The sequence below is a fragment of the Dasypus novemcinctus genome, chromosome 22 (genome assembly GCF_030445035.2).
Source record: "Dasypus novemcinctus isolate mDasNov1 chromosome 22, mDasNov1.1.hap2, whole genome shotgun sequence".
Classification (NCBI taxonomy): domain Eukaryota; kingdom Metazoa; phylum Chordata; class Mammalia; order Cingulata; family Dasypodidae; genus Dasypus; species Dasypus novemcinctus.
Window position 1 is genome coordinate 35,693,282 of NC_080694.1, and position 16,841 is coordinate 35,710,122.

Genomic DNA, 16,841 nt, shown 5'->3' on the forward strand with positions numbered 1-16,841 from the left:
TTGCCTGAATAGTACTTCAAGGTATAATACACAAGGAAAACTCTTGTGTATATACCCATCAGAGGAAAAGCAAGCCCAAAACAGGAAAGCTGAATTTTAGTAAAATATACAGCCTGTCTATTGGAGAGGTCACCTGTCCAAAATGTCTTTACATACTGTCAGGCCTTGGGCATTTACCTGCTTGTAGAGAGCATAGAGTTTCAGCTTCACTTCGTTTCCTGGATCCTCCTTCAAGTGCTTCAGCTGGTTTACTGCATTTTCAAAGTCCTTCTGACTGGCTCTCATCGCTGAGCTGCTCGTGTGCACCTGAGGTCCTGGGGAAACAACGACCTGCAAAGGACTACAAAACAGGCAGCCTTTAACACTGCAACATGACTGCTAATCGCTCCCAACCCTGACGTACCACGATGCTATTTCTGTTGGAAGTATTTTCTCCCTCCTCGCCCCAGCAAGCTAGCTGCAGTTTCCGAAACAATTCCTCAATAAAAAATCAATACAGAAGGTAGCCGTAGTAAGTTCAAAGGGAAGGCAAGCTGCAATCCTTACCGCTCAAACCCGTATACATAAACAATTCAAGCCAGATGAGAACCTCAGGGAGAACTAAAATGGCTGTTTCAATCCCACCACAGACAAGAAGGAATGCGCATGCACGGTGGAGCTGGGCAGGCCAAAGGGGCAAAGTGCACGCAATTCAGTCCTTGTCCCAGGGTTCAAAGCCAGCCTCTGCACTCGCATGGATAAATAAGGTATCAACTAGGATGAGGTCAGTTCTTTCCTGGTGTGCCGCAACATACAAACAGGTGGGAAGAAGGAGGGCATGGGTGAAGAAACACAAGTTCAGGAGGGCAGATGAGCAGCCGACCGGGTTCCAGGACCCTTGTCCTTCTCCCGGGGGTGGGAGGACCCATCCTTAGGGCTCAAGGCTAATGGGGCTACTGGTTTTCCCAGCCCTGAGGGTGGATCAGAAACCACAAGCCTGGCCGCGGCACCCGCAAGACTTCAAGTACCCACAGTTAAGTAGAGGGATGGCGGAAACTTGATGGCACTGTACTGAGGTCACAAGAAAAAAAAAAGGGTGTTCGCACTGACGACCCCTGAATAATAAAGGTAATGGCCTTAAAAAAATTAAGGGGGGCGGATATAACAGGGCAGTGCCGCGTTAAGAGGTCCGGGTTCAATCCCCCGACCCCAGATACTTAAAAAAAAATTAAATTAAAATTAAATTAAATTACAAATAAAACCCAAACTTACCAAATGGGACCCCTCCCCTGCCATTTTGTAACTTCCAGATGGTACAATGAACAAGGATCAAACCACACAATCTTGAGCAATTCAATAAACTCAGGCTACACTAATTTTTATATTGAAAGATCAAAGTTTTGGTGTGTGGAAAAGGGAAAAACTCTGCATCCGACGTGAATGTGGCACCCGCCAAGTAGAAAACCAAAGGAAAGCCTAAAATATCCACAGCAGGCCTAAGTGTGCCAGTGCCCCGACAACGTGGTGCATTCATTTCCTTTCCAAAGAAGTGTGGGCTTTTAAAATCACAGACAAGTGAACACTTAAGAAAACAGGAAACATCCGGAAAATCACTCATAATTCCACCACTTAACGGCGCCCACCGTGTTCCGGTCCTTTCAGTTTCCCAGGCAGAGACTGTGTTTCTGGTTCTTACGCAACTGTGTCTGCCTACCCTACACTGAATATTCCAGCAGAAGCGTTTTCCAGAACCCGCCCCCGCTGATGACGTCTTACCCTTAAACGAGGCTTACCAAAGTCCTCATTTTGGCTCACTACGTTTTGCCCAGGAGCGACCCCGGGCGGGCGGCGGGAGCCTTGGGAACCCACGGCGGGGCCCGTCGCCTCCCTAGCGTCCCTAACGGAGCGCTGGAGATAGAGACGTACTCTCTCCGTGGACGCCCGGGATATAAAAGAAAGGACCCGCGGCCACCCAGACGACACAGAGGGTGCGCCTCGGGCGCGCGGCCACCCCGGCGGGCCGCTCCCCCAGCCCGGCGCCCCGGCGCCCGCGCTTACCTCCTGCCCGCGCTCTGCCGCCAGCCCCGCGCCAGGACCACCGCGAGCGCAGCCATGGCGGGGCAAGGTCGTGGGGGCCGGCGCCGGGCGCGGGGCCGAGAGACGGACGCAGAGAGTGGGGGGACTCGGCGACTGGAGGGACGCGGGGGCCGGGTGGGGGGGGAGCTGGGGGTGCGCGGGGCAGGTGGGGCGGCGCGGGGGCTGGGGGCTGGCGGGCGGGAGGGGCGGGGCGATGCGAGGGGGCGGGCCCGGGGCCGCGGGAGGCGCTCGGGGGCTCACCGGGGCGCGCCTGCGGGGCCGGGGCTCGGGAGCGCGGACGCGCCCTGGCCGGGCGGGGAGGGCAGCTCGGCGGTGGCGGCGGGCGGGCCTTCCGGCCCCTGGAGAGATCCGCGGAGCCGGAGCCGGGGCGTGGCGCGAGAGGAAGTCCCCGACCCTGGGAGCGCCGGGGAGGCGTGGGCTTCCTCCTGGGGCCCGGGAGTCGGCGGAGAAGGTCATGTCCCCGCGGGCGGAGCGCACGGACGCGGCGGTGGAGGCGGGGTGGGGTGGGGTGAGCAGCGGAGCGTGTCGGCTAAAGAAGCTGCTCATTTCTAAAGAAAAAATTGCCAGCACCGGCAGGGACCACTTGAGGACCAGAGATGGTCTCTGGGATAGTGTAAAGCCACCTTTTCTTGTCGCTGATGGCTTCGGTGGATGTTTCTGAGTTCCGCCGAAGCATTTGCTTTGGGGAAGAGTCAGCAGATTCTTAACATTTGGAAGGGCCATTGGCTGTCACCTCGTCCAGTTTCTGGAAAACCAAAACCAACCAAACCAAAAAACCTCATTAAATCGGGTGTTTAATATGCCCGGGACCACTGACATGCCTACATTTCTGGAAGAACTCGCACTTGCAATTCTTTCAGCAGTGTTGCGGATGGGGACATTGTGGCTCAGAAAGATGAATTAGGGGACGTGCCCTGGGCCGTGAAACTTACAGGTGGGCGGAGTCCTGATTCACAGCCTCCTCAACGACCCGATAATATTCCGTGCTCACTGGCTTTCTTCAGGCGCATCTGGGTAGTTGGCGTGTGTTAGAAGGACTTCTACTAAAATCTTTCTTCAGATGCTGCAGAGTGATACAGTAGTCCGTAGGCTGAGCTGAATCTCTCAAAAGACTCTGCCCCTCTCCCAGGTTGAATTAGGTGGCCTTCAGAAGGTGCTAGAAATTGCAGGTACAGGAAGATTCACTGAGCTCCACAAGATGACACGCTTCCATAGAAACCATACTTTTTTAACGTATATTTGGATTGAGCGCCTTTCACAAGTGAACTCTTTGCAGGTATATGCCTACTGTATTCAGACAGGACAATGGAGAGTGGGAAATTAGCTGTTCTTGTCAAAGTACAGTCTAAAAAATATAGAATGAGCATGTGTCAAAGATTTATTTAATTCGTTAATGACGGGCGCGGCAGGATGGCAACGTTGGTTCAAAAAAGACTTGAAAAGACTGGTGTATATAGTCAGTGTAGAAAAGAATGCTGGAACAGATGGCCCAGTTAGGTACAAAACTGGCCAAAGTCTTACAGAGCAACAAAACCATAACCTCATGGCGACTTTTTTCCCCTGTTAGACAAATCATTTGCATCTCTACCAGCTGTCATTTACTAAGGACCCTTTCATGATACGGCAGGGTGTGAGTGAGGGGAGGTGGTTATCTGCTCTCGGTGCAATCTTATGCTCCCAGGACATCCTCAGCGTCATGCTTCTAGATAAGGGCAAGAAAGGCAGAAGCTTCTTGGGGAGTTGATGGTCTTGGGGAGAAAGGTCCACTCCAGTTAGATCCTCAGAGGACTGGTTGCAGGGAGGGGCGCTGGCTGCCAGGGAAGTTGATACTTTTTTGGAACCCCCTAGTGGTCACAGGCGCTGAGGAGGGGTTGTCCCCTGCTCTCATGAGTCTCAGGGGACAGGCCTGCCCCGTCACAGGGTCGTGCTCCGTGGTAGGAAGGAATGCTCAGTTTTAAGACCACAGGCTAGAATGTACTCTTTGCGAATCTCCTGCCAGTTTGCGACGATTGTTTTCATTTCTCCTATTTAAATTGTCAGATACTGTTGTTCCGGCACATAAAAAGTGCATCCCGTTGGTCGGGAGGAACTCTTGTGGCATTGTTGTCCGCTGAGTAGCACAGTCTGGAAACCTGGACCTGGGCTCCCATGTCCCTGACATCTCACATTCACCCAGTCACCGAGTCTTAGTCATTCTGCCTCTTAAATATGTTTGGAATGCATCCTTTCTCTTGTTCCTCTGCCACTGCTCAGTTCGGTCCCTCATGGGATTTCGGATTCCTGCTCCGTGGAGGATGGCTGGATTATCGTCCACACCGCTTCCCAGGGTTGCCGACTTCACTCTCCCCTCTGCAATCCTCTCTGCCTGTTTCCTGACTGATCTCCCTAAATTGTGACTCTGATTGCTACACTCCCCTAACCTTACCCCCGTGACTGAAAATCTTTTAGTGGGTCCCCTCTTGCCTTCGGAACAAATCTCAACTTCTCTGCCTGACTTAGAAGACCCTCAGGATTTGGCCGCTGCCTCCCTGCCTGGTTCCTCTCTCGCTAGCCCATGCTTGCACTTTCCAGTGCAGAGGATCTTGGGATGCTCAGGGGTTCTCAGTCTCCATATTTCCAGGCTCTTTCAGCCGAGGCGTTGCCTTATTTGGGAAGTCTCCTTGACCCCTCCATTGGCAAGTTCTTTCCTTCTTTAGTCTCCTGTAGTCTCCATCTAGGCTGCATTTTCTCAAACACTTATGTGTCTGAATTGTACACGTCTGCCAAGTCATGTGTCTCATTCGTAGAGTACACGTGTTGAATAATGGATGAGCTATTGAAACGTTCTACTGGGCTTTGGTTCTGATAGCTGGAAAATGTGCCTATGGAAATTTCTTCACATAACCAGCTTTGAAAGAGCTTGAGAACGCAGGACTGAGAAATTACATGTACCCTCCTCACGCATTCCTTTTTTTTTTTTTTTTAAGTTATTTTTCTTCTTAACTACCCCCTTTTTTTTTCCGTATAAAAACCTTAGCTCCCATTTTCACTTTGAACTAGTTTTAGGAAGATTCCCCCAGTTCTTGCTTGTGCACTCATAATAAATCACCTTCTTACTAAAAGATACATTTGTCCTTTGTAGTGCAGAATCGGGCAGGCCTTTCTATTGGAAATAGCCGTCCTTACGTGAACAGTTTCCCGCAGCTGATAACGAGTTATGAGCAAGTTGCTACCATTTTATTAAGTTGCTGGATGGTATTAACATAGGTGTTTTGTACTTCAAAATATTTCTTTTCCAGTGAGTAGTAGCTTGGGGAGAAGGAATTTGATTATTGCTGGGCTCCTGTCCCCAAATGAACTGGGAAAAAGTCGCACCAAGGAAACTGTGATGTGATTTACCTCCATAAATTCCTGGGGTGAGTGTGTGTGATCTATTATGCCTTCATGTGTTAGTCATTAGAGATTACTCCCATGTCCTGTGTTCTGCCATCACAAATATTCCTGCTTTAGTTCCTTTACATTGCTTGAGATAAATTATGTGCTACTATTATTTGTTTGTTGTTATTTCATTTGTTTTCTGTAGGTAGGCTTTGCATTGTATTCCTACACAGTCATATGTGTTCTTGTCAGAGATATTAAAGATAATGTTCTGGAATCTTAATCTTTTTTTTTTATTTGTTTTTTAAAAAAATCTTTTTGTTCATTATTTTTATGCCCCCACCCTCATCCCCCGTGATGGCTCCCTCATGCTTGTTGCCTGCACATCTTCTTTAGGAGGCACTGGGAACCGAACCTGGTACTTCCCATGTGGGAGGTGAGGCCCAAATGCTTGAGCTACTTCCACTCCCCACTGGTTGTGTTGTCTCCTGGTTGTGGTGTCTGCTTGTGGTGGAGGTTGTGGCGTCTGCTTGTGGTGGAGGTTGTGGCGTTTGCTGTGGCGGCGTCTGTTGTGGCGGCATCTGCTGGTTGTGGTTCTGCTCGTCTTCTTTAGGAGGCACTAGGAACTCCCATGTAATAGGGCGCCCAATTGCTCGAGCCACATTCGTGCCCCTCAGTCTGCTTTGGAGTGGTCTTCCTTATTCCCAGTTGTTATAATTTAGAGAAGGAGATATTTCAGAAGCGAACATTTGACACACTGCTTCACCTCTGCCTACATTCCTTACACTTGGATGACTCATCCATTCCCCCAAGACCATTTTATCCACTCCTTGGTGTGCTGCACAAGCATTAAGGTTGCTTGGCTATCATTCCTGTGCTGGAGAATTCCTTTTGAACCATTCCTCTCTGGCAAAGAAATCATCCTCTGGTATCTCCCTCTAGAAGGTTTGGAACTGATAGATATTCCTGTGTAAGGAACAGCGAGTCCAAGTGCATAGAAAAAACAAGAAGAATGCCTGGAACAAAAAGTCAGCTGAGGGCCCACAAAGAGAGACCTAAGATATCTAGTAAGCTCAGTGTTCTGTGATGTAACTTACATTGACTCTGGGGCTGAGGGAGATGTCAGGGATGGCATGTTGGCTGACGAAGCAAAGGAAATTCAGCCTCTCCTTTCTATGTAAGCAGGGATTCCTAACCCTTTTTGTTCCACGGACCACTTTGCCAGTCAGGTGAAAACCATGGACCCCTTACTAAGTTCACACCATCCTGTCTAGTATTTAATAAATATATCACACCTGCACCAACACGTCCCCACAAGAATAATGTTTTTCTGAATTTCAATTCAAGCTCACGGACCCCTGCTGTGGAAGAAAGAAGTTAAACATTCCATTCTTAAATCACCAAATTAGGACATAAAAAATGAGTAATGAGATATATGCAGTTGTCTCAGCTTGGGTTATCCTAGAAGCAGACCCACGATGAAGAGTTTATCTGGGAATGACCCAATGAAGCCTTGGTGTGGGAGTAGGGCAGCGAGACAGGAAAGCAAGGCCAGCCAATAAAGGGCATGTCATCAAGTCAGCTACTTCTGGGACAGATGGAGCTCAGTCCCATTGGAGAACTCTGAGAGCCAGGGAAGAGCATGTGTCTTGGATTTATCCTACATGAGGGGTGGGGGAGGTTGGGCATTTCCATGTACTGGGGGACTTTTCCGGTATCTTTCTCTAATGGAGTTCTAGTTTAATTCCATTATGGTCCACAAACATACTGTGTACAATCTCAGGTCTTTTAAATCTGTGAAACTTTGTGTCATACCCCAGAAAATGGTCTAAATTGGGGAGCATCCCATGTGCCTTTGAAAAGACTGTGTATTCTACTGTGGTTGGCGGGGATGTTCTATAAAGAAAACTTGGGTCAAGTTGGTCACCACCTGTGCGTGCAAATGAGCGTAGTGTAAATTCACACACACGCATGTGCCTTGCTGCATACGTGGTTTACACAGCCATGGCCTTGTCAGAACGCCCTCCACTGGTAGAAGGAGAAATAAGGGCTAGTTTCAATTGCATTGCAACACAGTGACCCTGCGAAAATTCATTATTTGTTGACATGTTATGTTTAATTGCAGTCCCAGGGAGTTTTGAAGTGCTCATGATGTTTCTTGCTTTTATGTCATTTTCCCTGGTTTCCAAAGTTTGTTGTCCATGTATCGGTTTTAGTTCCATCCTCAGTATTCAGTATTTTGTAAGATGATATTAGGTTGTCTTGGAAGTTCTTTTTACTGTACTGTTTATCTCCGCCCCATATATACCTATTTCCAACCCCAAAGTTGTTTCAGGTTTTGTTCTGCTAGATAAAATGCTTTGCTAATGCTTTGTTATATGTATATGTTTATAGATTGATGTAATAACTCAGTTAACTCAAGCATAAGAAAGCAATATGAAGACATGTATTTATTTTATTAAACTTCTGTTAATAATTGGGAGAATATAAAATAGGCAAAAGATTGCTTACAAACAGAGGTCCAACTGCTGTATCGTAATCCTTTACAACATATATACTATAGATAAAAGCTCACCAAACCAGGGGACAAGCTGACATACCTGGCCCACCTCTGGCCAGAGTCCTGGTTGGATGCAAAATAAATGTATATATGCATATCTAGTTTAATAAGTCTATCCTGACAATTAGACTGAGAAACAAGAATACCATAACCAGGCAACAGCTTAAATCAGTACTAATCAGAGTCAGAAAATAACAGAGAACTAGAACAGTCTTACGTACAAACTCACGGCTGGGCAGCCCCGAATCAGCAACCGATATCGGAATCTTGATGGAAAGCAACATGTGCAGAGCACCCTCTCCCAGGGTGGGACTTCCAATGCCCTCACCAGGGACCGTCCCTTTTGTTGCACTCATAACCAATGAACTCAGTACCAGAGATGCCAACTTGCGAGTGCTGCGTCAATTCCCGAGGAGGTGGCCAGCCTTCCTGGGAGGATCACAACCCTCCCCGGAATGTACCCTGTTTGTCCTTATTTGTCACAAAACCTTTCCCCATGTGCCTCCTGCTCTAGTTCTCATCATTCCTCCTGAAATATGAGAAGTGCTAGCCAGCAAGGCATTGGTGTGCTGATTAACAAAGCCTCCTGCATGATGTTTCACTTTTAGGTTTGAACAGTACCCACACATTTTTTCCCAATACAGATTTGGATCTCTGGATGTTCCAGACCCATTTTTCTCCCTGTGAGTCTCCTTTTCTCTCTATTCCTCCACAACTGGCCCTAAATAACAGGCATTAAGGACCAGTGATTTCAACTTTAGCTTTCTTCTTTTAGGGTGCAGTGGTGGGTGAGAAGTGGGCAGATTGGGAACATAATATGCAACTTATTCGACCATAGAACTCCATTTTTGGAGAAGCATCTATTCATAAACCATGGCATGCTAGTGTCCCACAGAACACAGCCCAGTGAGACCTACCTAAGGTAAGTGGTACGTGTAGGAAGTAAGCGGTGACACCAGGAACTTACCTGTCTTCCCTGCTTGGAGTGCCTTCTTTATCTCACTCTTCTGGGCTTAGGTGCAGGTCTCCATTCCTTTAAAGCACGCCTCAAGATCTGCCCTTTCCAAAAGCTTGTCCCACATTCTGGTCCACTCTCACCTGAAATACTTCTAGATCTGCCACTGCACTTGTCATCTGTACTCCACATTCCACCCACCCCCCCCAGGCTTCCCTTTCTATATTTTTTATTTAAATTCATTATTAAGGATAAAAGTAATACATTCTACTACCTTTATATTATTTCATTACAAAAATGTTATTAAATGTGAAATTATACAATGTAATTCAAACTGCTTAGAAATTAGAAAATGAGATGCATGCCTTTCCATGAAATTCAGCAGATCTAGTCTCTGATAATTTAAGGCTAAAAGGGAAGAATAAATAGTTTCCAACCACACCCTGCATTTGTCGTGTTTCTGGGAACTGATGTATCTTAAGGCCTTCCAGACATGCTGTTGTTGTGGGAGGGATGACACAGTGATTCCACCAAAAAGATGCATTGAATGTCCTCACACACTCAGACCTGTCCATACTGGTGCACTTAAGTCTGCAGGATAAATTTATAGGTGCTTAATTGCTGGGCCAAACTATACGTGCAACTAAAATTTTTTTTTTTGGCTCTTAAGCATTTTGGCTTTTTGTTGTCTTTCACCTGGTGAGCTCAGAGGATCAAGGAATTTTTGGTGCTCCAAACCAGACAGCTGGATGAGCAATTGGCACACCAGGAAATTGTCCTGACAACCAGGGCAGGATCTGGGCTCTCGGCCTTGGCCTGCTGATCCGCTCCTACTGGTTTGATCTCACATTGCCTGGTGGGGGAGGTCCCTAGCATTTGACTCCCCTGTGTTTTTCCTTCCCTGGGTGCACCCACTTTGGGACTCCTCCTTGTCTGTCTGGGCTCCCCCACCCTCACTATTTCAGGTAATCCTGCCCTTGACAAGTGCCACTGTGGTAGATTGAATGATGTACCCCGACACATGTTCTTCATCTTAATCTGGGTCTCTGTTGGTGTGATCCCATCGTAAATAGGACCTTTTGAGGAGGTTTCTTTTAGGTAAGATATATAGTGAGCTGATCCATGGTCAGCCTTAATCCAGATTACTGAAGGATTTATAAAGACAACCTGGAAGTCACAGAAGTCAGAAAGGAGAGGACATTGCCACATGATGGGAGGCAGAGAAGAAAGCCAAGGAAAAAGGTTTGCAGCAAGCCAGCACCAGAATGCTACTCTTTGGGGAGAATGCTCGGTCTTGCCAATTCCTTGATTTTGGACTCCTTCTAGCTGTAGAACCATGAACCAATAAATGCTTGCTGTTTAAAACATCTCGTTGTGTGGTATTTGTTACAGCAGCCTGGCAAACTAAGACAGTCATATCAAAGGTTTGTTTGACTTGGCTGTCAAAAGACCTAAGCTGTGAGATCTTTGCTGATTAGATTGATTCCTTTTATATCTCTTTCTCCAATGGTATCTTTTTTTGTATTGGAGAAGTTGTGGGTTTATAGAACAATCATGTGTAAAATACAGTAACCCCATATCCTGTTAGTGTCTTGATAGTGCAGGACAAGTTGAATTAAATTGAGGTAAGTGGATTCACAGGTCCAACCCAGTAAACACAATAATTGATTTATTACAATGTGGTTATAATCTTGAGTAAATCTTTTCATTGTGGAGCAGAAACATATCTACAGTTATACTTCCCAAGATAACAGCAGGCAGCCCTCATAATCTAATTATATTCCTCATGGACATTCCACAAGAACCATCTAGGCCAGATTTAATATGTTAGAGTGTTGCTGTCAATCACAGGGAGCTGAGACAAAGAATTTATTAACATCTCTGATAGAAAATGAAAGATCTACCATTCATACCTGCTTCGTGAAGGCATTGGCAGCATTTAGCAAGACCGGCAAAGAGACAATGTTCATTCATTCATTCTTCAGTCATTCCTTCAGCAACTATTTACTGAGCATCTGTTCAGTGCAAGGCACTAGCAGGGGACACTGGTGGGATGAGGTCAGGGCTCTCAGGCCCAGTTTGTTGAAGCTGGCGAATGGCAGACCCCTGACTTCTGCTGATGCAGAGAAGAAAGAGGGAATCCCCAGTAGAACTGGAGCCAGGAAACCATGCCCTGGAGAAGGCCCATGCATTTGCTGTAACAACAACCTCAATAACAGTTCGATAATTTAGTGAACTCTTACAATGTGCCACCTGGATTATCCGACATTACATTAGAGGTAGAAAGAATTGTGTTACTGTGCAGAGAAGAGTCCAGGGAGGTGAAATAACTTGCGCAGAGTCAAACTGTGTGAGTGGGGCCTTCTGATCCCAGAACCCAAACTCCTAACCGTGGTGCTCTCTTTGCTGATTATGCTGAACAGAGGAGCAAGGGCACGGATTGCTATGAAAACGTGCTGGAAACACAGTTTCTTGTAAGCGATATATGTATTTTTTAAATCAGAAAATACAGATGTTGTGTCAAAAAAATCAAGCAGCTCATATATGTTTGAATCCAAATGAATGTAATTTGTATTCAATTGAATTTAGGTAAATAAATTTGATATTAATGGGAAAGGATTACAGATTGTTAGAGACATGATGGAAAACTCCCAGGAAAGTATATTTAAGGGTCTGAGAGCACCTGATGGTGCCTGGGCTCTTCTCCCCCAACAGCTTCCTGCCCTCCCCCCATGCCTCTCTGCCAGGCTCAGCGCCTGGCAAGCTGAGCTGGTTGGATTCCATCACCCTTAGGCAAAGAACAGACTTGCACAGCTCTACTTGCTGCAGGTACATTGTGTGAGGCACATTGTAAAGCAATACATTTTTATTTTTTATTTTTTTATTTTTATTTATTTCTTCCCCCCGCCCCCAGTTGTCTGCTCTCTGTGTCCACTTGCTGTGTGTTCTTCTGGGACCGCTTCTATCCTTATCAGTGGCACCGCGAATCTGTGTTTCTTTTTGTTGCGTCATCTTGTTGTGTCAGCTCTCCGTGTGTGCGGCACCATTCCTGGGCAGGCTGCACTTTCTTTCGCGCTGGGCGGCTCTCCTTACGGTGTGCACTCCTTGCGCGTGGGGCTCCCCTACGCGGAGGACACCCCTGCGTGGCAGGGCACTCCTTGCGTGCATCAGCACTGCTCATTGGCCAGCTCCACGCGGGTCAGGGAGGCCCCGGGTTTGAACCATGGACCTCCCATGTGGTAGACGGATGCCCTTATCCATTGGGCCAAGTCTGCTTTCCCAATAAATTTTTTTAAATAAAGCAAAGTGATTGATTATTTGGCACAATATAGTGTCAGGAGCTATTTGTACAAGCAGACAAGAAAGTGAAAGAGTTGGGGAGGGAGTAGTTAGGAAAGGCCATAAAGTTGGAAAGAATGTGGATATATGAGATTTGTGGACATATGCTATACAAGATATAATACTTTTATCTATTTTCTTTTATTAGCCAAAGTCCAAACTCGACAGCAAATAGCAGGTATTAAACTCAGATAAGTAATGGCAGATACAACTAAGGCCACAATTTTTTTTTTCAGTGTAGCTGAGGTTAAGTTGCTGAGCTGTGGATTTCTAGGCAATGATTTGTTAAACTTTGTACTTTGCTTATTACTTTTCAGAAGCCAAGATTAACTTTCCTATTGCTGCTATACTTTTTTGAACTCGTAGTAAGCACTAATTGCAGATCTCAAACCTTTTTATTTTTTATTTATATTACATTCTGTGCTGGATTACTTTATTCCTTTTTGTTGACTGCAGGTTGGAACTTTAGGCTATTGATTGCTTACTCAAACCTTCCCCCATGAAATTTTCCACATAAAAATGTTTAATTTTTCTCGATAAATTACAAATATTTAAAATTGGAGTTCATTTTTTATGCCTTCAATCAGGTATTACCGTGAGCCAGATCTCTCCTAGGCACCAGGATAAATGGGGAGAACCACACAGATAAAGCCCTTGCTTTCCTGGATTTCACATTCTAATTGAGGGAGGCAAAACAAATGAACAAACAACAAAAAAATTCACAAATAAGCAACAACAACAAAAAACACCCACAAACAAAAAACAATCCTACAATAGATGCAGAAAATCCTACAATGTTATGCAGAAAATATGATAGTATACTGATTTAAAAATGGGAGCTGGGGGCCAACTTCAGGTGGGGTGGTCAGAGGAGGTCACATCTGAGTTGGGACCTTGAGGACAACACGAAACAGCACACATGAATATTTGAGGAGGAAATATTTGCTTCCAGCAGAAAAGACAAGTGAGAAGGAAGGCCCTAAGGCAGGAAGAATCTTGGTGAGTTCAAGGGACAGAAGAAAGACCAATGTGGCTGGAACCTGGCAAGTGATGGGAGAATGGACAGGGCTCAGTGGAGGTGGTGGAAATGACCAGATCATGTAGGACCTTACAGGCTATGTTCAGAGTTTATTTGTTATTCTGAGATTAAAGGGAAGTCATTGGAAAATTTTAAGTTAGAAGTGCCTTAAAAGGACTAATCTGGCTGCAGTGTTGGAAAATGGATTGAGAGGGAAAGAGAAGGGAGGTTATGGGTTGAATCGTGTCCCTCAGAAGAACATGTTAAAGTTGAAGATATTTAAGGTGTGAACCAACTGAGTCAGGGTGGGCCTTGATCCAGTATGACTGGAGTCATATGCAGAAGAAATTCGGATACAGTTAGGATGAGGAGATAGACCATGTAATGGAGGCAGAGACTGAGTTATGGATGCTGGCAAGCCACCACCAGAACGCTACAGGCCTTGGAGAAGCATGATCCTGATGATGCTTTGATTTTGGACTTCTAGCATCCCAAGCTGTGAGGCACTCCTGTTGTTTGAGTCAACAAGTCTGTGGTATTTGTTATAGCAACTCTGGCAATCTAAGACAGGGGGTCAACATCCAGGTAAGAAATGGAGGTAGCTGGAGTCAACGTAGAGGTAGTGAAGATGGAGAGAAGTGGGTCAATTTGGCATAAGCTTTGGACGGACAGCCTGCAGGACCTTAGGATGGATAGATATGGGCTTATGAAGGAAACAGAGGAGTTAAGAATAACTTCTAGGTGTTTGGCTTGGACCATGTAAGAGTGCCATTTAGATAAAAGTGAGATCAGGAGAAGAACAGTTGAAGTCGGACACAATAAGATGCACATTAGAATGTGAAGTATATTTTAACAGAACTGTTCCAAAAAAGGTACACATGACTTCCAAATGAAGGTGTTAAATTTCAATTAAATTTATCCACACTTATTGAACACCCAATATATGCTGCACTAAGTACAAAAAGAAATAAAAAATGAACCAGACAGTAGCCCAGCCCTCAGCAGCTTCATGGTCTATAGGGAGATTCAGATAATTAGGTAAAGTAAACCTCTTGGTATTCTTAACTGTTAGCAAGCAACCCTGAAAGTCCTGTGACTAAATTTTCTTTGGAGATCAAGGCTTAACTGCAGAGAGCTGTTGTGAGGATGAAATGAACTATTTGTGAAGGACTTAGCATGAATCTGAGATCCAGGGGCTGCAAGGCTGGAGGGCAGAAGTGAATCAAGTAGGCTAGTCTTGCCAAGGAGCCAACTGCCTCAGATCTGATCTCCATCTTGGTATGGTTCTGGTTTTAAGAACTTCTAATAAATGCAATGGATTTCCATCTAAAATCAAGGTGGTTATTTTGTGCTGTTATTAAGGTACAGTCAAAGGACATGAGAAAGAGAGTCAGTGAGGAATGACTCCTACCTAAGGGGTTCTAAGAAGACTGTAAAGAGTTGGGATTTGAGTAGAGTTGGCAGTGAAACTGTAACTGCTGTTGTCACTAGGTAGCCCAGTTCCCTTGGGAAAAATCTCTGGTTCCATAGCAGAGCTCAACTCTCACAAAAACAACAGAGAAATGTCCAAAATGTCCAAGGAACCTACTTTGGGGGTCAGCAGACGAGGACAGTGCTGTGCAACACCCAGGAGGGCAAGGCACAGAGAGATGAAGAACCTGAAACAACAAATGTGCTACCAAACCCCATCAGCAGCTGGGAATGGCCCTCATCCCCCACCCTCCAGACATTAAGCCTGGATAAAACCACTGGCTCACTGAAGCCAACTGAGAGGAAAACAGATGTCTTCCTCCCTGACATCTGTTACAAAGGAAGAGGGAGGGTTCCTTGGAGGGTGAAGAATAGTTGCTCTTCAGTGAATTTGGCCAAGAAGGCCTGATTTGAATCTCGGCTCTGGCAAGACCAGAAACATAGGAAAGCAGAGTTTGAAAGAAACACCGTCATGAAAAGAGCCATCAAGAAGCACCATCTGCTGGCTAACCAGGAAATTGCAAGGAGAAAACCTGCTTTTATATCTCTGTTTATGGAGTTCTCCCAACTCCAGGGAGAAATCTGCACTCCATTAGTGAGTTCCTGGTCTGATTTTAGTAACTTAAGCTGGGCAATTTTAAAGACTCAGAATAAGTTGAACCGAAAATCAAAGAAGAGTTGTGAGGAAAAAAACAAACAAACACTAGGCACGAGAGTGAAACTGATCATCAGAGTAAGTTCACCAATAATCAGATGTATAGACATCAGCAAAAAATTACAAGCCATACTAGGGAACAGGAAGGGATAGCCCAGGCAAAGAAACAAACCAAAAATCCTGATGAGATACAGGATTTACAACAATTAATCAATGATAATCACACAAGTCTCCTAAGTCAATTAATTGAAGGAAAATATGATGAAAGAGAGAAAAGATATTAAGAAGACACTGGTGAGAGAAGCAGACATGGCTCAACTGAGAGAGGATCCATCTACCATATGGAAGGTCCAGGGTTTGATCCCCAGAGCCTCCTGACCCATGTGGTAAGCTGGCCCATGTGCAGTGCTGCTACACACAAAGAGTGCCATGCCATGCAGGGGCACCCCCATGTGGGGGTGCTCCATGTGCAAGGAGTGCGCCCCGCAAGGAGAGCTGCCCCATGTGAAAAAAGTGCACGGTGCCCAGAGTGACACCGCATACATGGAGAGCTGACACAGCAAAATGACTCAACAAAAAAGAGATGCAGTTTCCTAGTGCTGCCAGATAATGCAAGCAGTTGCAGAAGAACATACAGTGAATAGACATTGAGCAGACATTGGGGGGGGAGAGGGGAGAGAAATAAAAAAATAAATCTTAAAAACAAAACAAAACACACTGATGAGCATAAAGAACAATTTGAAAGCCTGCAAAGAAAAGTAACAGAGCTTATGAGAATGAAAGACACAATGAATGAGATTACAAATGCATTAAAGCAGAGTGGGTGTAGCTCAGTGGTTGAGCACCTGCTTTGCATGTACAAGGCCCCAGGTTCAATCCCCAGTACCTCCTAAAAAAAATAAAATAAAATATGTTGAGGCTTGTTCGAACAAACAAAAAGTATATTACAGGCACAGAATAGCAGATTTGAATTGCTCTAAGACAGAATTAGTGATTTCAAAGACAGAACATCTGAACTTGAAAAGATAGGCAAACAGAAAGAGAAATGAATGGGAAAAATGGAACAGGGCCTCAGGGAATTGAATGGCAACATAAAAGGAATTGAATGACAATGCAAAAGGCACAAACATATGCATTATTGGTGGCCCAGAAAAAGTAGAGAATGGAAAAGGGGAAGACAGAATATTTGAGGAAATAATGACTGAAAACTTCCCAACCCTTATTAAAGACATAAATATCAATATCCAAGGAGGACAATGCACCCCAAACAGAAAAATCCAAATAGACTTACTCTGAGACACCTACTAGTCAGAATGACAAATACCAGAGATAAAGAGAGGATTCTGAAAAGAGCAAGAGAAAAGCAGTGCATCACATCCAAGGAAAACTCATAAGACTAAGTGCCAATCTC

General features: G+C 45.5%; 1 protein-coding gene across 3 annotated transcripts in view; it reads right to left on the minus strand.

Annotated features, from left to right (window-relative positions):
• The window catches only part of ECI2 (enoyl-CoA delta isomerase 2), a 36,814-nt gene extending 20,349 nt beyond the window's left edge, over window positions 1-16,465 (minus strand). The window contains exons 1-2 of one of the 3 annotated variants that reach the window (XM_004473545.5): window positions 2,317-16,465; window positions 178-340 (exon numbers count right to left, since the gene is read on the minus strand). In XM_004473545.5, coding sequence (XP_004473602.1) covers window positions 178-285 — 108 coding nt within the window. In that variant the 5' untranslated portion in view covers window positions 286-340; window positions 2,317-16,465. Of the gene's footprint in view, window positions 1-177; window positions 341-546; window positions 684-2,037; window positions 2,188-2,316 lie in introns of those variants that run through there. The other 2 variants (XM_004473543.5, XM_004473544.5) reach the window with 2 other exon arrangements.
• Window positions 16,466-16,841: the final 376 nt, after the last annotated feature.